At 43.8% G+C, this 24,789-nt stretch overlaps 1 protein-coding gene across 1 annotated transcript in view; it reads right to left on the bottom strand.

Annotated features, from left to right (window-relative positions):
• Positions 1–24,789, bottom strand: part of CHAT (choline O-acetyltransferase) — a 58,902-nt gene that overhangs the window by 3,742 nt on the left and 30,371 nt on the right. The window contains exons 7-12 of the mRNA XM_007526485.3: positions 21,870–22,039; positions 16,862–16,962; positions 16,169–16,297; positions 12,967–13,089; positions 9,942–10,083; positions 8,916–8,978 (exon numbers count right to left, since the gene is read on the bottom strand). Coding sequence (XP_007526547.1) covers positions 8,916–8,978; positions 9,942–10,083; positions 12,967–13,089; positions 16,169–16,297; positions 16,862–16,962; positions 21,870–22,039 — 728 coding nt within the window. The remainder of the gene's footprint in view (positions 1–8,915; positions 8,979–9,941; positions 10,084–12,966; positions 13,090–16,168; positions 16,298–16,861; positions 16,963–21,869; positions 22,040–24,789) is intronic.

The following is a 24,789-nucleotide window of genomic DNA, read 5'->3' as shown; positions in this document are numbered from 1 at the left end:
GACTTGACCATACAGCCTCTGCTCCTTGTCCCCTTTGCATATTTTTCTTTCTTACAAAGATTTATTTACAGCTGGTGGTGCACCTGGTTGAGTTCACATGTTACAACATTTAAGGACCCAGGTTTGTGTCCCCACCTGCAGGAGGAAAGCTTTGCAGGTGGTGAAACAGTGTTGCTGGTGTGTCTTTGTCTTTCTTCCTCTCTGTTTTCCCCTCCCCTCTCAATTTATGGCTGTCTTTATCCAGTAAATAAAGATAATAAATTTTAAAAATATTTATTAACATGAGAGAGAAAAGAGAGTGAGAGAGAGCCGAAATACCACTCTGAACCTATGCTTCTAAGTCCAATGCTCCAATGCTAGTTACTGCATCACCTCTTTGCTCATTTCAGTGTGTATAGGATAAGTGCAGAGAAGGCTGGCTTCTAATGTGAGGCTGCCTGTGTTCAAGATCAGTGAGGTCATTTATAGATATCATGCACATGTATAACTACTTGATTCTCTAAGTGGAAGGAGTGGACTGGCAGGCTGCCTTTGGCACTTTCTCAGGAAAAAGAGAAGGGCACAGGACCCAGAGTCCACTGGATTCCATCCACACACTGGGAGGGTTGACACTGGGACAATTATCACCCCACCTATTACTTGATGCTCTAGCGGGTGACAATGGAAGGATGGATGGAGTTCATTAAGATCATTTTAGGTAAAGCTGCTCTATTCTTATCCCTATTATATGGCTACAATTGAGACTTCCTGTGGAAAGCTCTTGAACTTACCTTGTAGTTTTGTGCAGCAGAGGTTAGTTTTTGTAAGATTTTAAACATTATAAATGAAAAAAATTTAAAAAAAAAAGAAGGAAGAACTGCTCCTGAATCTTAGCTGCTATATCATAGGCCCAGAGTCAGTTCAACTAGATTGGATTATTAAGCTAAAAATTCTTTTTGAGACAGGAACCAGACACTTTCTTTAGTAGAGGCTCTGCTGACATTTCCAAGGGGAAACTTTATTGAAGAAGAAATTCTCTGTCCTTTTCTTTTTTCTTTATAAATTAGATTTTTATTATCTTTATTTATTGGATAGAGACAGTCAGAAATCAAGAGGGGAAGGGGAGATGAAAAGCATGAGAGACAGACACCTGCAGCCCTACTTCACCACTTGTGAAGCTTTCCCCCTGCAGGTGGGCACTGGGTACTGGAGCTCAGGTCCTTGTGCATTGTAACATATGCGCTCAACCAGGTGCACCACCACCTGGCCCCCCATCTTTTTTCTTTTTAAAACATTTATTTATTTACGTATCTACTACTGGATATGACAGAGAGAAATTGAGAGGAGAAGGAGAGATAGGGAGAAGGAGAGACATATGCAACATTGTTTCACTGACCAGGAAGCTTCTGACAGAAAGAGAGAAGGAGAGAGAGAAAGAGAAAGACGGAGAGGGAGGAGGGAGAGAGAGAGAGAGAGAAAGGCAGAGGCAGAGAGGCAGGTCAGAGCATCACTCTGGTATATTCATTGTTGGAGATCAACCAAGAACCTCAAGCATGCAAGTCCAATACTTTACCAGTTGAATCGTCTCCCCAGTCGTACTTTTTCTCCTTTTGTTACCAAGAAACTCATCAAAAGATAAGATGGTAACAGCAGTGGGGATCCCAGTGTTTCAGTGTAGTATGAGTTTGGTGGTGATGGGGTCTGAGACTTACAATGGGGCCAGGACATTCACTCAATAGTCCTTTCACTTGAAGCTGCATGCATAGAATGCACATTAACATTTTTGGGGGGAGGGAAGGGACTTGGATTTCATATTTAGGGTGATGTTGGAGGCTCATGGAAACATGGGGACTACATCTTCCCTACTAACAACACCAAGATAGCTGGAAGTAACTCTTGAGGGTTTTGTAGATATGTAAGAAGCCCTCTTAGCTCTGAAAGCTCCACAAAGAAAGAAATCTCTCGTCCCAGGGAACTTTTGCTCAGGTTTACAAAGCACGTTTTAGAATTTGACAGCTGCTTTCTTTCTGCTGAGGTCGAATGCATAAAGATGACTCAGAGGCCCTGTCTCTCCAAATGCACCTAATTATATGCTGAACAGACATGATATACAGCCACAGTTCACTTCAGATGTGACCTGCTTGGACAGAAGGGAAGAACAAGGAGCATACGAAGTTGAGTGCATTTTTAATGCCTCTGGTTACTTCTATTTATTTGCTGTTTTATGTAGATCTATAGAAGCAATGGCTTGGCCTAGCAGTCAGCCCCACCCTGTTTTCACCATCTCTGAATTCAGGGTAGTACTTGAGATTGGTTTGGCATTTTGTTTGGATCAGCGCCACTGAGAATAATGACTCACCATTCAATCTTTTATTCATTCAAGGACTTTTAATTGAGTGCCTGTTGTATACCCGATACTGCGAGGTACCAGGACAAAGAGAAGAGAGAAGTTATAGACTCAGGCCTCCTGTAGTTTTACGGTGTGGTGGGAAGTAGATATTCACCAAACTATATAGATAAACATGTAATCATAAGGGTAGATGTAATGAAGGAAAAATATAAGTTCTGGTGTGTATGTGATAAGAGATCTGAACCACATTTGCCCCTTCACTGGAATTATCGCTCTCCACTATCATTCCCAAATATACTTGCCAGCTATCTGGAAGATTCTTCTTCCTTGTACCCTCGATAGCCACTCAGGCAGCAGATTTATCTATAAAATCATCTTTATATCTTTTTTGGTTTTGTTTTTATTATTTCTATTTATTGGATAGAGACAGCCAGAAATTGAGAGGGAAAGGGAGATAGGCAGAGAGACAGAGAGGCACCTACCACCCTGCTTTACCACTCGCAAAGCTTCCCCCTGTGGGTAGGGACCAAGGACTCGAACCTGGGTCCTTATGCATTGTAACATGTGCACTCAACCAAATGCACCACTGCCTGGTCCCTGTATCTCTTTTCTTTGGTTGTACTCTCAACCTAAACCAGCTAACACAGCAGAATGCTATGGCAAAATTTCAGGAGGGAATTGTCTTTCTTTTTTTCTTATTTTTAAATTTATGATTAATAGTGGGTTACAAGATTGTAAGATTACAGCTTATAGTGCTGCATCTCACCCACCACTAAAGTTCTGCTAGACTTATTGCCCCCCCTTTTTTTCATTTTGTTGTAATTATTTACAGTGTAGTCATTGGGACATGGGTATAATTTTTAATATATTATCTTTCTATTTATTATTGGATAGAGACAGAGAGAAATTGATGGGTAATGGAGCTAGGGAAAGAGACGGAGACACCTGCAGCCCTGCTTCACCACTTGTGAAGCTTTTCCCCTGCAGGTAGGGACCAGGAGCTTGAGCCTAGGTCCTTGTGCACTGTAATGTGTGCACTTAACCAGGTGTGCCACAGCCTGGTCTCTGTGCACAATTTCATTATGCACCACAACCCCAAAGTTCTCTTCTGCCTCTTCTTCTCCCTATTTCCCCAGAGTCCTTTGCTTTGATGCAATACACCATGCCTAGTTCATGTTTCACTTGACATTCTCCTTCCCTGGCCCTATTTATTAAGACCTTCCATTTATAAATATGACCACTGGATACTTTACCTTCTCTTTCTGGCTTATCTTACTTAATATGATGTCTTCAATGGAAGGTATTTTTCTAATTTTTGATTAAAATATTAATTATTAGAGAGTCAGGCGGTAGTGCAGTGGGTTAGGCGCATGTGGCACAAAGCTCAAGGACTAGATCCCGGTTTGAGCCCCTGGCTCCCTACCTCCAGGGGAAAGCGGTGAAGCAGGTCTGCAGTTGTCTCTCTCTCCCCCTCTGTCTTTCCCTCCTCTCTCCATTTCTCTCTGCCCTATGTAACATGACAACATCAATAACAACAATAATAACTACAACAACAATAAAAAACAAGAGCAACAAAAGGGAAAATAAATAAATTTTTAAAATTAGTAAAATATTAATTATTCTAATAGTTGTTGGCAGAGAAACTTGGGGAAATTGGTGATCAATATGGTATGACAACTCTCTTTTGAAGGAAGCATTCCTGAAGCATAACACTGGATGTAAACCAATGTTATATCCAAAATAACATAATAATAATAATAAAATGGCAGTAATTAAAAAAGCCATATAAAATAACCAACTCAAGACATCTAATTTATTACTGAATTTATATATTTATAGAATTAAAATTCAAATAAGTTAGACTTATTTTAAATTCTTTGTCCTTATAAATATATCCTTAGTCTGACTATTTTTCATCTCTATTACACAAGATACACACTAGGCTTTTTCTTTTCTTTTTACCAGAGCACTGATCAGCTCTGGCTTATGGTGGCATGGGGGATTGAACTTGGGACTTTGGAGCCTCAGGTATGAGAGTTTCTTTGCATAACCATAATGCTAACTACCCCCTACTAGGCTCTTTCAATGTGGAAAATCATGTCCTAGAATTTTGGGAAATTTTCTTGCATCATTTAGTTGTTGATCTCCCTGCCCCATTCTCTCTTTTCAATAATTTATTACCTGGGATATTGATCCTGTTGCACTCAGTCTCTCTGTTTTTGTCTAATATTTCATATCTCTCTTTTTTCTTTTCTTTTTCCAGATAGAGGGGGAAAGACAGAGAAAGAGCAAAAGGAAAGGAGGAGGAGGTAGAGGGGGAGGTGGAGGGGGAGGAGAAGGAGGAAAAACACACTACCATAGTAATGCCCCACCACTCATGAAGCTTCTTTTTTGTGTGACGTTCCCATGTAGTGACCAAAGGGTTCAATTTGGAGTCCTTGTACATGGTAAAGTATGTGTGTGCCACCAAGTAAGTGCTATACCAGCCCCTCACCTCACCATTTGTACTAATGGCATTTGGGAAGAGATTATCTTAGCTTTATCTCTCCAGCTTTCCACTGCATTGTTCCTACCACTTGCCCCCAGAGTTATTTTATTTCTTTTCCTGAAAAGAATGTTTAAAGTTTTTTGTTGTTGTTGTGATTGTTATTATTGTGAATACAACTTCTTTTTTCTTTCTTATTTCATTTTATTTATTTATTTATTTATTGGCTAGAGACAGAAAACAAGAGGGAAGGGGATGATAGAGAGGGAGAGAGACGGAGAGACACCTACAGCCCTGCTTCGCCACTCGCAAAGCTTTCTCCCTGTAGGTGGGGGCCAGGGGCTTGAACTGGGGTCCTTGAGCATTGTAACATGTGCTCAACCATGTGCACCACCACCCGGCCCCTCCTTTTGTCTTTCATAGGATTTCAATTATAGCTTTAAAATGCCTTCCTTTTCCCTGCATTGTTTTTACTTCCATTATGGTTGTTGAAAAGTACTTTATTTTTATTTTTCAAGATTTATTTATTGATTGTATGATCATCAAGATGGGAAAAAAAAGAATCAGAGAATCACTCTGGCACATGCAATATCCGGATCAAACTCGAGGCCTCCTGCTTGTAAGTCTAGCACTTTAGCTATTGAGTTACTAGCCAGGCCAACAACATTATTTTAAAAATTAAACAAAATTCTACCCCAAATTCAATCCCAACACTACCACAAGCCACAGTTGAGAAGTGCTCTGCTTAAGAAGAAATTAAACAAACTAAAAAAGTAAATAAATGTAGTTTTAGTATTTTATATTATATTATTGTCTGTCCTCAATGAAGATATATGGCCATATAATTATATTCGTAGAATAAAGTACTAAGTGGCTGGGTAGTGGCTCACCTGGTAGAGCACATACTTTACCATATATGAGGACATAGGTTCAAATCCCTGGCCTCCATCTGCAGGTGGAAGCTTTATGAGCAAAGGAATAGCACTGTAGTATTCTCTCTGTCTGTCCCTCTCTCTTTGTCTCTACTTCTCTCTGTCTCTTTCTTCTTCTATCACAGGGGTGGGAACCTTTTTTCCTGCCATGAGCCTTTTGAATATATATATATATATATATAACATCATTCAGAGACCATAAGAAATTATAAGCTTAAAAGTTAGCACTTAATGTTGACATTTAAAAAGCTCCTTGATTGATTGAATTTCAAATCCTGCCTGTAGTTGCCTTGGCAGGGTCAGACTAAGTGATTTCATGGACTGAACAGAACCAGTGGGCTAGATGTCACCCACTCCTGCTCTATCAGAAAGAAAGAAAGAAAGAAAGAAAGAAAGAAAGAAAGAAAGAAAGAAAGAAAGAAAGAGAAAGAAAGGAAGAAAGAAAAGAAAAGAAAAAGAATGAATGCTAGAAAGCAAGAAAGGAAGGAAGGAAGGAAGGAAGGAAGGAAGGAAGGAAGGAAGGAAGGAAGGAAGGAAGAGAAAGATGGCTGCCAAGAACCACTGAGCCATCATACAGGCATAGAGCACCGGTGCTAGCCCTGGTAGCGAAACAAATGGCAAACAAAAGAAAACAGTACTGAAAAGGTGACTAACAGGTTTGTGTGTGAGAATGTGCTTGTCAAATGCTGGACTTCACTGTGAGGCAATCTGGCTGGACTCACTCACTGAAGGCCCCAATTGTCAAATCAGTGACTTGTTGTGACCTTGTCAGTTTCCCCTGAGTAGTTCTTCAACCTCTTATTTGGTGTGAGGTGGTAATTAAGGTGATTTCCAGTGCAGTTTACTATGAAGTAAGCAAACTGGTTAATCTCCCTATTTTTAGTATATTGTCCCCTCCCTCATTTGTACCTGGTATCCCCATGTCTAGAATTCTCTTCAGCCCCCCAAGAGGATAAGCTTCTCAGTCCACCACCAAGGAATAGTAACAGTAGTAGCCTGACTGCTGGGCTGGCTAGTTAAGAATACCCAAGGTTTTAAGAGCTTTATAACTCGGGAGTTGGGTAGTAGCACAGCGGGTTAAGTGCACGAGGCGCGAAGCGCAAGGACCCACATAAGGATCCCGGTTCAAGCCCCCGGCTCCCCACCTGCAGGGGAGAGCAGGTCTGCAGGTGTCTATCTACCTCTCCCCCTCTCTGTCTTCCCCTCCTCTCTCCATTTCTCTCTGTCCTATCGAACAACATCAATAGCAACAACAACTACAACAATAAAATAAGGGCAACAAAAGGGAATAAATAAGTACTAAAAAAATAAAAATATTTCTAAAAAAAGAGCTTTATAATTCATCAGTTAAGGGAGTCAGGCGGTAGTGCAGAGGGTTAAGCGCAGGTGGCGCTAAGCACAAGGACCAGTGTAAGGATCCTGGTTCAAGCCCCCTGCTCCCCACCTGCAGGGGCGTTGCTTCAAAGGCAGTGAAGCAGGTCTGCAGGTGTCTATCTTTCTCTCCCCCTCTCTGTCTTCCCCTCCTCTCTCCATTTCTTTCTGTCCTATCCAAGAACGACATCAACAACAACAACAATTAACTACAACAATAAAACAACAAGGGCAACAAAAGGGAATAAATAAATAAAACTTAAATTTTTTAAAAAAAATCTACAGCAATAATTCATCAGCTAATGCTTTTCCTTCAGCATGACACAGACCTATGTTTGGTGGATACTTCCATTTCCTGGGCCATTCTGATGCTCTGCAGTACAGTTCACTTAGCTCTGGGGTCTTCATCCCTGAAAGCTTGGGTTTCAGCCTTCTCTGTTCTTTTAAGTTAGTTGCTAACTGTTCTACTTGCTTTAAAGCTTTGCTGTTGCTCTTTTGCCCATTCTCTCTGCCCTGAAGTATCAATGGCTTAACAAAACCCTTTTGAGAGTGTAAGAGAGAGCGATGAAGACTCTAATGTACAATCCACCATGTTTATTCGTTTGTGTCTTCCTCTTCAATGCTCCCACCTCTGTTCTTCTTCAGTCTTTTTATCAGCTTGTCTTAAATACCACACAGTTTCCTAATTAGTGTCACTGCTTCTCCAATACCCTGCTCCAACCAGTCCTTCTATCTGGTCGCTGGAGTGATTCTGATGATAGGGGAACCCAGAATTATGAATCTTCCTGCTCCTCTGTCCTTTGCAAACAAACACTGAACTTTATTTATATTCTAATGTGTCTTATTCTTTCTAAACTTTGTGCATATGCTATTCCCTCATGGGGTCACCCTTTTCACCCATGTACGTGTCTGTGTGACAAGTACTTCCTTATCCTTTTAAATCTTGTATTAGGCATCACTTCCTCTGAACAGGCTCTTGACTTTCCAAAGCAGAGATATGAGCTTGCTTCTCTTGTGCATTCTGCTATTTCCTGAGGATTTTTTACATGTATAATTGGGATTATAATGTAAGGATCTTGCCTCCCAACTACACAGTAAACTCTGTAAGGAGAGGTCTTCATTTTTCACTTCCTTGTACCCAGCACCTTGCGTGACATAGAGCAAAGAAGTGAAATATGACCATTGAATATACACATAAGAATGAGCTTGAGTGTTCCCCCCAGTAAACACTTAAGTATTCAGATGAATTAGGAATTTAGGCACTAAATAAGAGAAAAGTCTACTTGCTTAGATTAACTAAAAAATAAAAATGTATTGGATTTGCTTTCAAGCACATAGAGTGAAATTCAGTCAACTCCTTTTCATAGCTTATATGATCCTTCAAAGACTGCACCCGAATGATTTGCAATTAGTGTATTGATCACCAGTCCAAGTAGTAGTCTATTCTATTGATACGTTTTTTATATGCAAACGTTGGCATTGCAGTGCTAGTAAATGAATAATGTCCCTCAACTAAACATATTTGATTTGTTGAATAAACTATGAAAACACTGTGCATATTTGATGCTATTCTTTCTGCCACAAGGAACTCCTATTGCATTCTTGTAAAGTCCATGCAAAAAGCAGGAGTGCTGTGTGGTGTAGGCGCTCAGGAAAAGGAGGGTCTGAGAGGCAGGGTGGCCTTGTCAAGGTACTGAACAGCTAGTGGCTTAGACCCCACCCAGAACCTGTACTGAGATCTGGCCCTAAAGGTCTCACTCAGAGTGAACACAAGAGCCACCACTACCATGCCACTCACCATGACCGTGTACTCAGTCTGGGCTCGGATGGCATCTTTCAGGAGCAGCAACTTCTCTGAATCCTGTCAAGAGATTAGAGAAGCCACACACAAATGGCTGCTCAGGATAAAGTCCAAGAGAGAACATATATATATATACCCTTTTGTTGTCCTGGTTGTTTTTTATTTTTGTTGTAGTTATTATTATTGTTGTTGTTATTGATGTCATCATTGTTAGATAGGACAGAGAGAAATGGAAGAGAGGAGGGGAAGATAGAGGAGGGAGAGAAAGATAGACACCTGCAGACCTGCTTCACCACCTGTGAAGTGACTCTCCTGCAGGTGGGGAGCCGGGCGCTCAAACCGGGATCCTTGAGCCAGTCCTTGTACTTCATGCCATGTGTGCTTAACCTGCTGTGCTACTACCCGACTCCCAGGGGAGAACTTTTTAAAATAATATTTATTAATTTATTCCCTTTTGTTGCCCTTGTTTTTTTGTTGTAGTTATTGATATTGTCGTTGTTGGATTGGACAGAGAGAAATGGAGAGAGGAGGGGAAGACAGAGAGGGGGAGAGAAAGATAGACACTTGTAGACCTGCTTCACTGCTTGTGAAGCAACTCCCCTGCAGGTGGGAAGCCAGGGGCTCGAAACGGGATCCTTATGCCGGTCCTTGCACTTTGCGCCACTTGCGCTTAACCCATTGCGCTACCGCCCGACTCACAGGAGAGAACTTTTATGGAGCTAGTCAGACAGGCAGTTTACAGCTGCCTCAATGGTCAACTGGAGATGCTGTGATGAGGAGCCAGGTGATGGCGCACCTGGTTAAGTGTACATATTACAGTGTGCAAGGACCTGGGTTTAAGCCCCTGGTCCCTACCTTCAGGAGGAAAGCTTCACAAGTGGTAAAGCAAGGCTGCAGGGTTCTTTCTCTTTCCTTTCGTATCTCCCACACCCCTCTCAATTTCTGTCTCTATCCAATAATAAACAAATTACTTTTTTAAAAAAAAGAAAAAAAGGTGCTATGATAGAGTGGAACCAGACTTACTGGCATGGCAGCCTTGTGGTCAGTGATAGCTTTCACAAAACGCAGTGCCTCTGGGGTTGCTGATCGAATGTTGTCTACACGTCCTTCCTGGAATCGGCGAATGGATGCACTCTCATAGGTGGGCACCAATCTCCTGTGGAGCCTGTAGGAGATGAAGGATGGATGGCAAACGGTGATGCATTCTCGGGGAGTCATACACACTGAGAGAAAAATAGCCACTGTAGGCTTTATTTTTACAGTCTTGACTTCACTTCGCATAGTATTTCATGGTAATGTTAATATCAATAGAATTCTAGAGGAGATTTCCCCATGATGAATGTTGGAACGTCTCTAACGTGAAGAACTATGTGTAGTTGTATACACTGGTGATGTTGTGTAGATATAAAATAAAATAAATGACTGGTAGCTTATTTTTAAAAAATGGTCTGGTCTGGTCTAGAATTTTATGCACAACCTAAAGTGTTTGATTAATATTAATCGTACAAGATGGAGTAATTGTGTAATTAATCATTCATACCCTGGAGGGACTCCCATTTTATTTAAAACAATTCAAGCATGATCTAAGAATTCAGGCAGGGATGGGGCCTTACTGGCCATTAGTGTGGACCCCTCTGTGGGCTGTGCCCCTGTGACTGTGCTTTTGGTCCCTGTTATCTGTGACAAAACAGCAGTGACTGCTCTCCCTATCAGCCAAGGAACTCTCTTCCTTAGGCATGTGGAAGGGCAAGGACTCATAGGCTTGCTACTGGCTAGCATATGCCTTTCTCTCCAGTCTGGGAAATCACTGGTGTTTTGGGTGGGGTAAGGAAAAGGCACGGTTCAGAGAAGGACAGTGAGAGCTAAGGTCTACATGGCAAGTCATGGCCCTGTGTCTTAGTCTCCTTGGTTCATGTCTTTCCCACACAGAGGTGTATGTGTGTGTGTGGTAGGGGGAAGTGAGGTGGAGCCTGTGTTTGATTAAGCACAGTGCTTCACACTGTATTGATTGGCAAAAAAGAACCTGATGTCTTGGCCCATTTTAAATATATGCCAGTCTGAGAATCATGGGCTGTACTCCCAATGCACCAGTTCCAGACATCAGGTGTTACCACAGCTGAATGTTGGCATGGACTCCAGATCCAGGAGATGAGCAGTGGTCCTATGCAGGGACACCAGCCTTCTCCAAGCAATCCACACTGAACTTATTCTCAGATTGGCCTTATTTCCTTCCCCATAAGTTGCAACCCCTCGGAATCCTGGACTGTGGGATGCTGTGTCCATACAGATGCTGCCTATTCACAAGTAAGGCCTCCTTGCCCTCTATCACAAGGTCACTTTACCACTCACCCAGCCCAGTATTGCAAACTCAAAAAAGGGGATGGTGGAAGGAGATAGTGTTATCTATTGCTCTTGCCAATTTATGAGCTATAACTTCTGAAATACTGTTATCAACAATAAAGTCTTGTCTTCAGGTAAACCTATTTTGCATTTTAATTTTGGCCTCCTATAAAAGGTCAACTGGATGCCCTATTTCACCTCTAACCCTTACCTCCATACTCTTCACCTATTGTCTAATAGATAGGTACCACTAGGGAGTTTTCCAGACCATGGACCTGACCATTCAACCCCAGCTAAAACACCCCTAATGTTTTTTTGCATCCATGACTCAGTCCCTCAAGCCTACTCTGTGCCCAGTGTGCAAGATGCCTCAAGGATCATGCTTAGCAGAGGTGGACAAGAACAAAAGAACAAATCCATGAACTAAGTAGTTCCCATGAATAGCAATTACCATGAAAGCAAAAAGAAACACAGCGTGGTATGTTATGGAACTGGGTGCCCAGACGGAGTGGAGGCTGAGATAGCTGCTTTAAATTAGGGCTGAGGAGAGATCAGGAAAGGCAAGGCTTCTGGGGTGGGTGGGGCAGCGGGCTGAAACCTGAGTGGGGAGGGAAGGAGATCACACACAAAGGATGATGGTGACAGGTAGATGAGTACCACCAGTGCAAATAACTAGGGGGCAGGAAAGAGCTTGTGGTGAGTGCTCTGGGTGAGGCTAGTTCACAGGGCCCCTGTCTGGGAATGGACTTTGTTCTAAGCTCAGTTGGGAGCTGCTGGGCAGTCTCAAGGTGGTAAGTGATCTCACTGGATTTGCATATAGTTCTTGTTTCAGGAAATAGGAGTAATGTGGGCAAGAGAGGAAGTAGAGACCCCTGGGCGGACATCTATAGGTAACTCAGCACAAGATGAGGGACTTGGAAAGGGCTCATGGCAGTGGAGGTAGAGTGCAGAGTCTGGATTTGAAAGACATTCAGATAACTGGTATAGGGGTGTGAAGGATGAGAGGTAGGACAGAATTAAGGGTAAATATGCCACTTGACTCACTGGGACTGGCTCTAACTTCTTGGGAAGGCCCAGAGACTAGGGAGGAACAAGCCACAGATATGGGGATGTGGGAGGGCTGGGTGAAATCAGGAAGAGGAGATTCTGGAAGCTGGCATCCCCAGGTCCAGCATGGCCTTTTTAGCCTTGTGATACTGTCCTGCGAGCTCTGTGCCATCACTCAGGCAGTTTCCTGACAGTGACATCCTTTCTTTTTCTCTTCTTTCCCTTTCCTTTCTTTTCTCCTTTTTAAAAATTATCTTTATTTATTGGATAGAGACAACCAGAAATCGAGAGGAAAGGGGGTGATAGAGAGGGAGACAGACAGATAGACATCTGCAGCACTGCTTCACCACTCGCAAAGCTTTCCCCCTGCAGGTGGGGACTGGGGACTCGAACCCAGGTCCTTGCACATTGTTACATGTGCGCTCAACCAGGTGCACCACCACCTGGTGTCATTTTCCCTTTTCTAAAGTTGATTTCATGCTTTAAAATCCAAGACAGGTGACACCTCCTTCTATGCAGCCAACCCTGGTCGTCCTCCCATCCTCTAGGCCCACAGAAGGGCAATCCTCCCTCCAGGATTCTCCCTACCTCCAGAGTCCAGTGCTCCTCATCAGTCAGTTCCCCAGGCTACCAACTTATTCTGCCAGCAGGCTGAGCTCACCTGTAGAAGGTCAGTTGGAGAGCCACCTGAATGAAGGCATCGGGGCTGCACCTCTGCTTCTTAATGAACGTTTTCCCATAGCTGTCAAACTTATAAACAGTGAAGTCAAGATTCTTTACTATCCTGTGTAAGGAAAAAAAAAAAAAAAGAAAGATGTCTTTATTGAATGCAAATAAAATATAGGCACCATGGATGTAATCGGATGTTTCTGGAACTTCACCTATGCCCTATTGCTCTGAAGTTATGGACTCTATCCCTGTCTTGAGGGATGTATTGAGGTCTCAAGGGTAGGTTTTGATGTGGAAGTGGCAGAAAGCAAGCTGGACTAAGGCGACCCTGAGCTGAAAGTGAAGCTTGACTTGGCAGGGTTGTGACCCTGTTTTGATCTGGGGATGGTAGGCTTGACTGCAGGGAGGGGAAGGTAGGGGGTGAGAGCTATTTGAATAAACAGAAAGAACACTGCTCACAAGAAAATTCTTAAAACCTGCTGCACCCAGAAATAAGCCTAAAAGAGGACAATCATTAGCCCCATCAGGGAAGGTGTCTTCCTAATCTCTGTGGATTCTTTTGGCATCCTTGCCACCGCTGCCTGCTGTGTAGGCCAAAGCTCATATCTAGGATGACTGCGATAGTACCTTCTAACTGAGACTCAGCCCTGCTGGGCCTTGGGAAGAAAGGTCTGGCTCCTGGCCACTGGTCATAGTCACCACAGCCAGGGCAGCTTGTTCCAGAAGCTTCTAGTGAGCCTCCTGTGAAGCACTTGAGTGTCTACAGCCGTGAGTCACTGTCAGAATAATAGAGACCCAGAATGTAGGCTATAACACTTGTGCACTGATCCCTCAACAGTGGCCAGTCTCTTCTTTCATAATGAATTTGGGGTCCTGAGGTCTTGCAAGGTTCTCAACGCCCGTCCACCAATTATGTGTGAGTAGAGAGCTCTGGGTGGAACCTTGACATCCTAATCCCATTCGTACACCTACTGGGAACTCAGATTCTCCCTGCCTGCTTTTCTGTGAATGATTTGTCTTGCCTTGTTTGAGCTTAGCTCTCAGTGGGGCCAGGCTGGTTCTGAGGACACAGGGAACGCCCTCCTCAGACCCATGGACATACTGTCTCTGGGGACAGGCTGAGCCTATGCTTAATAGAGCCATCTGGAAAACGCTTGCTCATTAAGGCACTGCCCCCTTCTGGTAGAATCCCCACAGTTCCTCCTGCTTCTCCACCCATAGATCTCTGGTTCTCCTCATTCTCCAGAGGGAGGCACTGAGGGCCTAGGAAACCCTCAGAGCCTGCTGGAATCCCTGTCAGTGAACAGGCTTTTTCCTGTACCCAGGGTCACCACCCCACCATTTTCTCTTCTTCCCAGAGGCCTATGTGTTCCAAGAACCGTTCTGTAAGGGCAAAGTTTCAACATCACTTTGTAGATGAAGACTGGAGCCTCTTTCCCTCCTTCAGGAAAGCCAGTCAACTACCAAAAGCAGCTCTCGAAGGACTAATCTTCCCCAGCCTTAGTCTCCAAGTCTGGCCACACTCTGTGCTGCTCACTCTTATTCTTCCTGCTATTCCCCAAGTCTTCTCAGAACTCACCATCTAAGATCTCTGTGCAAAAGCCTCTGGGGGCACCTCTTGGTGGCTGAGCAGCCTTCAGATCCTTGTAATAACGGTGACGATTTGTGCAGAGTAGCTCTAACTTCCTCTTAGTGTCCCAATTTCCACTTGATGATGTCTAAACCAGCCTGCATCTATCTTTCTTTCTCTTTCTCTTTCTCTTTCTCTTTCTCTTTCTTTTCTTTTCTTTCTTTCTTCCTTCCTTTCTTTCTTTTTTTTTTTTTTAGAGAGATAGAGGAATCAGTGCCACATCACCAAATCTTCCTCCACTGTAAAAATACTTCCATATGGGATTCCAGGGACTTGAACCTGGATCATGCTCATGGAAAGGTAGGTACCCTACCAGGTGAACTATCTCCTGGCCTCCAGCCTGGATCTTAAAAAAAAAAAAACTGAAAACTTAAGCAAGTTGCCTTTAGGCCTCGTCTCCAACTACTTGCACCACAAATTCCTGATTCTTCTTCAAGGCTCACCTTTGCAAGTTCCCTCCCTTAGTGCCTTGGTCTTGGTGATTCAGTTCCAGGTGCTCTGTGGGTGTGTATGAAGCTCTCCAGTTTGGGCATGTCTTACACTATTCATGTTTTGGTCTAGGTGTCCAGATCTATCTAGATTGTGGAGGGCAGGCCCCAGGACACATTTAGGTCAATGTCCTCAGAGCTTTATTTATTTAATTTGTTTACTATTAGATAGACACAGAGAGAAGTCAAGAGGTAAGGGGGAGATAGAGAGGGAGAGAGATAGAAAGACACCTGCAGCCCTGCTCCACCACTTGAGAAGCTTTCCCACTGTAGATGGGGACCAGGGGCTTGAACCCAGGTCCTTGTGCACTATATATAGTATGTGTCCTTAACCAGGTGCACCACTACCTGGTCCCTGTCCTCAGAACTTTATCATGGGCTTGGCATAGCCCAGCACCCTGCACATCTTTGAGAAGTGAATGAATAGATAAATGCATTCATGCTCACTCACTGAAGGAAAAACCAGAGTCCAGAGCTAGTTATTAGCTCATGGCTCGTGCAACACTTGGCTTCTGTGCCTATTGATCCTCTGAGAGAGGCCCATATTCATCTGTCATCCTCTACCCTGTGTCCTGTTACAACTTGAGCTCTACCCCTGCCCCCTTGCAGAGAAAGACCCCCTGTCAATCTGCTGTGTAAATTCAAGCAAATTTAAATATCAGGCTGTCAGAAAAGTCATGGCATATTTTTCTATGCAAAAATGCCCCATGACTTTCCCAACAACCTAATAGATTCAAAAGACCTATTCAAACCAGTTGTTAATGACTGCCCCCAAAGCAGGGATGATTTCCCCACCTTGACTCCGCTCAGTCAGGTGAGACCTGTGGGGGAAAAAAAAATAGCTCCACGTTTGCATTTTATGGAAATGATGGATACCTCAGCAAGGTTATTTTCCCAAGAGTTACAACTCCCCTTTAGTTTGACTACATTTCCATGAGGGAGTGTGAGAGGGCAATGGTGGGCAGGTTGGAGCCATAGGAGGGGAGCAACTGGGGTCTCTGGAACCCTCTAAAGGGAGGCAGGGTGGGGTTGGGGATAAGTGTCCCCAGGGTAAGGAGACTTGGGCTTCTCCTTACCGTTGAAGTTTTTCTGCTGAGGAGGCTAAGAGGCCTTGGATTTCTGGGGAACATTTCCACCTCAGTCTCCTGGGGGCTGGCAGCTCACTGACGGAGTCTGCTCGGACCAGTTTCTTGCTGCTTTTCATCCTGAAGGTACAAAAAAGTCGACCTTCTGTGGCCCTGCATGTCCTTCTCCCTCTATCCTAAATATATGGCCCCATCTGCCTCTATCTGTCCATGGCTGACAAAATGTATGATGTAGCGTTTAAGATAGTTCTCAAATTCACCTGTTACCAAGACACTTCCCAGACTACACAGTCCTCATCCAAAATTTTCTTTCATTTCTATTTTCTTTTCTTCTTCATCACCATTGCTGTTACTTGGTGCTGCATGACTCCACATTTCCTGGTGACAACTTATTTTTCTTTCAACAGAAGGTGAGAGACAGAAAGGGATAAGGAGAGATAGAGGAAGAGGTAGAGAGGGAGGAGAGAGAGAGAGGAAAAGAATGTCTGCAGCAGTATCCCACTGCTCATGGACTTTGCCCCCTGAAGGTGGATACTGGGGGTCTGAACCCAGGTCCTCACATATGGTAACATGTGTGCTTTACTGTGTGAGCCACTACCTGGTCCTCATATTTTTCTTGGCCTAGTTTAGTGGCCACTTTGTTTCCCTAAGTGACTGTGGAAGGGTCCCAGCCTACAGACTCACATATGCTTGAGCAGATGCTCCGTGCACTGTACCAGCACAATGCCATCGAACGGGGAGTGTTCACACACCACACCACAGGTTCCGTCTCGGCCCACCACAAACTGCAATGTAGAAAGGAGGGGTGGGGATGGACATTTGATGGAAACTCCATCTTACACTAGCCTCTTAACTCCAGGAAAAATCCTCCCTCCCCTGTCTTTCATGTGGACCTCTCCAGGAACACCAAGGTACAGTGTGTCCTGAAAATAATGCTGTATGCAATTGCCTCAGCCTGAGAATCTGAGAGTCTCAAAACAGCTTTAAAGTATCCTAGCTTCTTGCCAGACATGCTCTGGTCATTTTAAGTGGAACCCAAACCTCCCAGTTAAAGTAGCTGATTGATTGCAGAGTTCTCAGTGAAGTTGTGTGTGCTCACCCTGGACCCCAGGGAGGCACCATCTGTTTCTGTTGGCCCCCTTTCCCCATTCACTGTGAATCCCAGCACTAGTGTCCTGTGCTGCTTTGAGAGGCTGTGTCTGATGGACCCTGTGTGCTTAGCTGCCACTGGTTAGAGGATGGGATCTAGACCAGCATCCATTCCATAGGAGGTGCTTTTGTTAAAGGAGTAAATGAAAGGTCAGAATCCACTTTGGATGGTATGCAGATTCCCTAAGGGGAAGAAAAAATTCCCTCAGTGAGAATGAAGGAGAGATGGATTGAGGTTAACACAGGGTGAGTTTTACTTTTGCTATTGCTACTGACCAGTTGGAAGTTGGGAGAATTTCCATGAGACACTTCAGTTTGCTCTCATTTGAAATAGGTTCATGACAACAAGGGCAACAAAAGGGAAAATAAATAAAAAAAATAAAATAAAATAGATTCATGGGTGAAGTGTGGGGGTGGGATGCATAATTGTTATGCAAAAGGACTTTTGTGGTTGAGGCTCCAAAGTCCCAGGTTCAATTCTTCACACCACCATAAACCAGAGCTGAATGGCACCTTGGTATCTCTCTCTCTCTGTGTGTGTGTCTTCCTCCAATTAAAAGAAAAGAAAATAATTAAATAAATCTACTAAGGCTCAGTTTATAGGATTGATGTGAAAATTAGAGCGGAGATACATAAAGGGTCTACAGGAGCACTAAAGGTTACTTAAAGTATTTTTATGATTTCACAAAGCCTATATTTAGCTGACATATTGTATCTGGGGAAATAGCTCAACTGGTAGTGTATGGGACTTGTATGTCTGAGTGTCCTGGTTTGATCCTTGTGGCACATAAACTAATGATGCTGATTTCTCTCTCTCTCTCTCTCTCTCTCTCTCTCTCCCTCCCTCCCTCCCTCATATGAAATAAGTCTTTTTAGAGAAGAAAAGGGTACACACAAAATTTCTAGGAGAATATACGAAAAAGATGAAATTCCAACAGAGTTTATCACCAGGGCTAGGTTCTCTGCACCACTCTACCATTCCTGGAATCCATTTCTTTCTTTATAGAGGGTGAGAGACAGAAAGGGAGAGAGAAAGAGAAATCTATAGTACTGCTCCACCATTTGTAAAGCTTCCCTCTTGCAGGTAAAGATTAGAGACCTGAACCTTGGACCTTATACCTGGCAATATATGTGCTTTATCAGGTGCACCAACATCCAACCCAGAGATCTAATAAATCAGTCTCTCTCTCTCTCTTTTTCTCTCTCTCCCTTCCTTCCTTCCTTCCTTCCTTCCTTCCTTCCTTCCTTCCTTCCTTCCTTCCTTCCTTCCTTCCTTCCTTTCTTTCCATTTTCCTTCCTTTCTTCCTTCCATCCCACCAGGGTCATCACTGAAGTTCATTGCCTGTACATCAAATACACTGATCTTGGCAGCAAAATTTTTCCTTTTTTAAAATTATGATGATAGGGGAGTCGGGCTGTAGTGCAGCAGGTTAAGCGCAGGTGGCGCAAAGCACAAGGACCGGCAGAAGGATTCCGGTTTGAACCCCAACTCCCCACCTGCAGGGGAGTCACTTCACAAGTGGTGAATTAGGTCTGCAGGTGTCTATCTTTCTCTCTCCCTCCCTGTCTTCCCCTCCTCTCTCCATTTCTCTCTGTCCTATCCAACAACGATGACAACAACAATAATAACTACAACAATAAAACAACAAGGGCAACAAAAGGGAATAAATAAAATAAAATATTTAAAAAAAATTATGATGATAGAAACTCCCCCCTTTTGGGTGGGCTCCAGGGGCTCAGACTTGGGCCCTCATGCATGGTAACTTGTGTGCTTTACCAACTGGTAAACAACAAACCCAGCCCTCACCCTGTCCCCACCCTGAGTTATAATTCTTTTTTATTTCTTTTTTTAATTTTTTATTTCTTTTTTATCCCTCCCTTTTAAAATTTTTAAAAAAATTTTAGTGCCAGCAGGGTTATCTCTGGGGCTTGGTGCCCACATGACAATTCCACCACTCCTAGCAGCCATCCCCCCCCTTTTTTTTTTCTATTTTTCATTAGATAGGTCAGAGAGAAATTAAGAGAGGACAGGGAGATAGAGGGAGAGAAAGTAGACACTTATTGATCTGATTCACCACTCGTGACTCAGACCACTTGCTTGTGGGGAGTGGGTACTTGCCCTTTGTAACATATATGCTTAATTATCACCTGGCTCCCTCCACCCACCCCAAGACATAACTCTTAAAGTGAAATTCAAATATAGGACTTCTGATTTCAACCCTACATCACATTCAGGAGATAGGAACCACCACCCCACAACAAGTACATACATAAATAAACAAAGAATTGAAACTTTAACCAAAACTTCCAGAGTCCATGACACCCAGCCCACACCTGAGCTGACACTCTCTACTTTATCTCACATATAGCCCACTTCTCACCTGAATCTTTACTCCCATTCATTATTATTATTAATATTAGAATTACTTTGCCTCCAGGGTTATCTCTGGGGCTCAGTGACTGCACTGCAAATCCGCTACACCTGGAGGCCACTTTTCCCATTTTGTTGCCCTTGTTATCATTATTGTTACCATTGCTATTGTTGTTGTTGGATAGGACAGAGAGAAATGGAGGGGGGGGGAAGACAGAGAGAGGGAAAGAAAGATAGACACCTGCAGACCTGCTTCACCGCTTGTAAAACGACTCCCGTGCAGGTGGGGATCCGGGGGCTTGAACCAGGATCCTTATACTGGCCCTTGTACTTTGTGCCATGTGCACTTAACCCATATGCACGTAACCCAACTCCTTACTCCCATTCTTCAAATATACTCCCCACAGAGTTTTCAACAGATTCATCTTTTGTGGACCTCCCCCCCACCCCCACCCCCACTATTCTATGCCGTTCAGATATAGGACTACCTATAGACCTATTAAATTCAGGTCTGTGGGCCTCTTTCTTGTTGGGGCTTCTCCAACTCACTCATACTCTGTCTTACCTGGGGAAAGAGTCCAGAGTTTGGCACCATTGTCCATGTGAGGCAGGAGAGGAGAGAGCAGTGCCCACATTAGTGCTTTCTTGTCCCTATCACTAAAGGACCAGGAGGAAAATGCTGCCTTTTAATAACCGTTACTAAGGCTTACTATGCTTCAGGTCTTATCCATCCATTATATCATTTCGTTCCCACAGCTGCTCCATGAGAGATTACAAGCCATTAGCACTGCTGGTGGAGGCTAAAACAGCCAGCACAGCAGCAAAAGAACTCATCAGAAAGAGCAGAATCAATATGCAAACCAATAAAAAGGAGAACCGGCAGAATGTACGGGGCAGAGAAAGAGGGGGGGGGAAATGAGATGCTGCCTAGAGATGTTTATCAATGTGAATGATGTGAAACCAAAGCACAGAGATATTTTAGCTTCTGTTTAATGTGGTCATTGTGGACGTAGTGGCTTTCCAGACAAACAAGATTAAATTCAGGATTGGCATATTAGGAGGAAAAGGAAAATAAAGATGAAGGAATGTGAATGAATGACCCCACCTCGACTTCAGTTCAATTTGCATGAATATTTTTCTCCAGGCTAAAGTGAATGCTTTACCTCTGAATTGATGTCATGTGACTAAAAGCTACATTGTTTGTTTCATTTTTTAAAAAATATTTATTTATTCCCTTTTGATGCCCTTGTTGTTTTATTGTTGTAGCTATTATTGTTGTTGTCGTCGTTGTTGGATAGAACAGAGAGAAATGGAGGAGGGGAGACAGAGAGGGGGAGAGAAAGTTAGACACCTGCAGACCTGCTTCACCTCCTGAGAAGCAACTCCCCTGCAGGTGGGGAGCTGGGGGCTCAAACCAGGATCCTTATGTCTGTCCTTGCGCTTTGCACCACACGCGCTTAACCCACTGCGCAACCGGCCTACTCCCTGTTTGTTTCATTTTATGATGTTTTCTTTGGAGATGCAGAACTGCCCTGCTTCCCAGGGATGGAGGCAAGTATCTCAAACCTGGTGATGGATATTCAGAACTGCTGATATTTCTGGGTATCAGAGAAACTTCTTGATGGATGTGTTCAAGACTTGTTCTGGGGAGCCCCTGCCATTCCCCTACTTAAAATGTATGATAGGGGGCCAGGTGGTGGTGCACCTGGTTGAGTGCACACATCACAGTATGCAAGGACTCGGACTCAAGCCCCTGGTCTCCACCTGCAGGGGGAAAGTGGTGAAGCAGGGCTGCAGGTGTCTCTGTCTTTCTCCCTCTCTATCCTTCTCAATTTCTGACTGACTCTATGCAATAAATAAAGATAATAATAAAACTAGTAATGAGTGATGGGAGATGGGGAGTGAGCCCCAAGTCTGATTTGAGCCACTCCTTCCCTCACCTCACATAGGCACCAAGAGGTTAGGGAGTTTGGGTTGGCTTGGCCACTTGCTCGCAAGAAGTCTGACCAGCTCAGAGGTTAACGCCAGTGGCCCAGCACCTCCAGCTCCCTTGGTCCCAGAATTGTACACTGGGCAGCAGAGGTCAGTGAATGAACCTGCTGCACACAAGCATGTGGCCAACCTTAGTTACCAACCAAGCTCTGATAGGGTTGCTGGGGGTGGGAGGCTTACCTGCAAGGACTTGTCATACCATCGGTTTGCCCCATTCTTGCTGCAGCCTCCACCATGAAGGAGCTGGAGTGCCCTGTTGGTGTCACTGAGCTCCACTCCTCCTGGGGTATCCAGGCACACCAGGCAGATACAGCGCTCGATCATGTCCAGTGAGTCCCGATTGGTGGAGTCTGCAGGGCAGGCAAGCAAGGCCTTAGCATCTGCCCTGCATCTGGACCTGGAGTCCCCTCCACAGAGCCCCACAAACTACAGGCAGACATGTAAGGACACCCGGATTTTAAGCCAGCCTTGTCTCCTCCCTCCATCTCTCTAGGTAGGCCATCAAATCAGAGAGTATTGAGTCTCTGTGTTAATCCCAGGGGCCAGATCCCACTCAGGGACCCTGAAGGGATCCGCCCTCCAACTTCTGCCACTTCTGTCCCCAGATGTGTGGTCACTGATGCCACTTGTTGGGATAAAGGGCCTTCACCATGGACATTAGAACCTCAGGCCAATCCACTCCAAGGGAGGAGCTGTAACCTCCCCATCCAACAGCCCCCTCATTCTGGCACCCTGGCACCACGGCTGGCACGTAGGCCTGTTCATTTGTCTTGAATTAGAATGTTCAAACTGTAGTTGCCAAACATTTTAAATTGGTCTCACATGGAAATGTGAAGCAAAGAAGTAAAAAGTTGCCACCTGCCCTCACCTCGTCACCCCACATGTTTCCATACAGAAGTGAGGTGGACACACTAGGCAGAGCCTGAACTCATATCCAGATGTGTTCACTGAGGCTGTCTCAAATGTGTGGATTCATTAGTACTAATAGTCACTGAACTGTGCAGAATATGAGTAACCAAGGGAGCTTGCCTGTTCCATGAGGGATCACTGGGAATGGGGTTCCTCCTAGAATAGAGCTGGGACACCCCCAACAGCTTCCTCCGCTGAATGCTTGGGGATTCACAAAGGCTGCCTACTGGGACCAAGTCATAGTTATGACTGATGCAGTAGTCTACCCCTTCTTCAGATACAAATCTTCATTGATATGACTGTTTTTATTTCTCCATCCCATAAATGGTGGGGGGCTTTAGAACCGAGTAGTGAGGACTGAACTGTATCCAGATATCCCAGTCTCTGGACTGGATGCTGTAGCAGAATGAGGTACAGGGTTACCTTTCACACCAGCCCCAGAATATTTCATGCATGGAAAGATGAGGTGTATGGCATTTGGAGGTAAAGGAACACTGTATAGTAGAAGTTTCTAGTTATCATATCCCACTGTCCATTCTCTTTTTTTTAGTCATAAAATGTTGAGTTTTTAATTTGGTACATGGGTAACCAGAACTAAAGCTATACTTTTCTAGCTTCCTTTTAAAGCTAGGGACAAATTCTGTGCCCAAATTCTGTCAGTAAGATCTAGAAGCTTTATCTCACAACTTCCAAGAAACTTCCTTAAAGATGGCTAACTATTCCCTTTACATTTCTTCTCACTTTCATCCATTCCGCTGCCTGGAACACAACTGTGATGGTCAGTAGACAGTTTCCAGATTGAACTATGAGGATGGGTCCCAAACTCACAGAGAAGTGGAAGAGCAGAAGTCACCATGTCTCAGTTCTAGATGACTCACTTCTGACATATATGATAAAGAGATGTTTTCTTCCTTTCTCTCTTCCTTCCTTTCTTTTAATATCTTATTTACTTATTTTTTAATGAAAGAGACACAGAGAAAGATACACACAGAGAGCTACTAGAACTATACTGCTCAGCTCTGATTCATGGTTGGGCTGGGGATTGAACCTGGGACTTTGAAGCCTCACTTATGAAAGTCTTTTGCATAACCATTATGCTATCTCCCCAGCTCCAAGAACTATTTTCTTTAAATCACTAGTACTGGGGCCAGGCGGTGGCGCACCTGGTTAAGCGCACACACTAAACCACTAGTATTTTGGGTTTCTGTCACCTGTGGGCAAAACTAATACCTAACATATTGGTTGGTTATGTTGGGCTCACATTCTCATACTGTAGGAAGAAATCAAGCTACACAGCAAGAGGAAACATCACCAAAACAGAAAGTCACCCTGCTCTGTGGGAGAATATATTTATATGCCATACCCCAAACAAAGGGCTATATATAAAGAGGTAAGAAAACCCAGCACAACAACAAAAAAACTTAACAACCCCATTGAAAATAAGGGGAAGATCTGATCAGACTCTACCAAAGACAATATTCAGATGGCCAACAGGCATATGAAAGTGTTCAGTCATTATTATTAGAAAAATGCAAATCATGTCAACAATGAGATCCCAGCCTTCTCCTGTGGGAATATCATACATAGAAAAGAATAGAAATAAATGTGGGTGAGGATATGGAGAAAAGAGCACACTTTTACAATGCTGGTGGGAATGTAAACTTGTTTATCCCCTATAGAAAACAGTCTGGAGACTCCTCAGAACACTAAAACACTTACTGAAAGAGATCTATGCATGCCTATGTTAATGGAAGTTCTATTTGTAATAGAAAAAAATTTGAAGACAATTCAAATACTCAACAACAGATTAGGGAAGCTGTGATGGTACAATGGCAGATGGAAGAAATGGAGACAAGGAAGGGATAACTAATTCTCTGCATATCTATCCACCCTGCCCTCTCTCTGTTCTAGCATCAGTAAAGTGATGCTATCAGCTAATGTTTGTTCAGTCTCCACTATCACTCTAAGCATTCATATTGACCAATTTGAGCTGGGCATTATTTTCACTCCCATTCATAGGCAAAAACCACAAAAGCTACATGTCTTAACCAAGAGCGCCCAGGAAATGGTGGTGGTGGTGGTGGTGGGTGCTGAACTTGGTCCTGGGCATCCAACCCCAAGAACACAAACTGTGGGTGGTGGACTTGGGAATGTGAACTCTATCTAGCAACAGCCAAGCATCATTACATCA

The sequence above is a fragment of the Erinaceus europaeus genome, chromosome 1 (genome assembly GCF_950295315.1).
Source record: "Erinaceus europaeus chromosome 1, mEriEur2.1, whole genome shotgun sequence".
Taxonomy (NCBI): Eukaryota; Metazoa; Chordata; class Mammalia; order Eulipotyphla; family Erinaceidae; genus Erinaceus; species Erinaceus europaeus.
The sequence above is the reverse complement of the archived record's forward strand: the minus strand, read 5'-3'. Positions and strand labels throughout refer to the sequence as shown.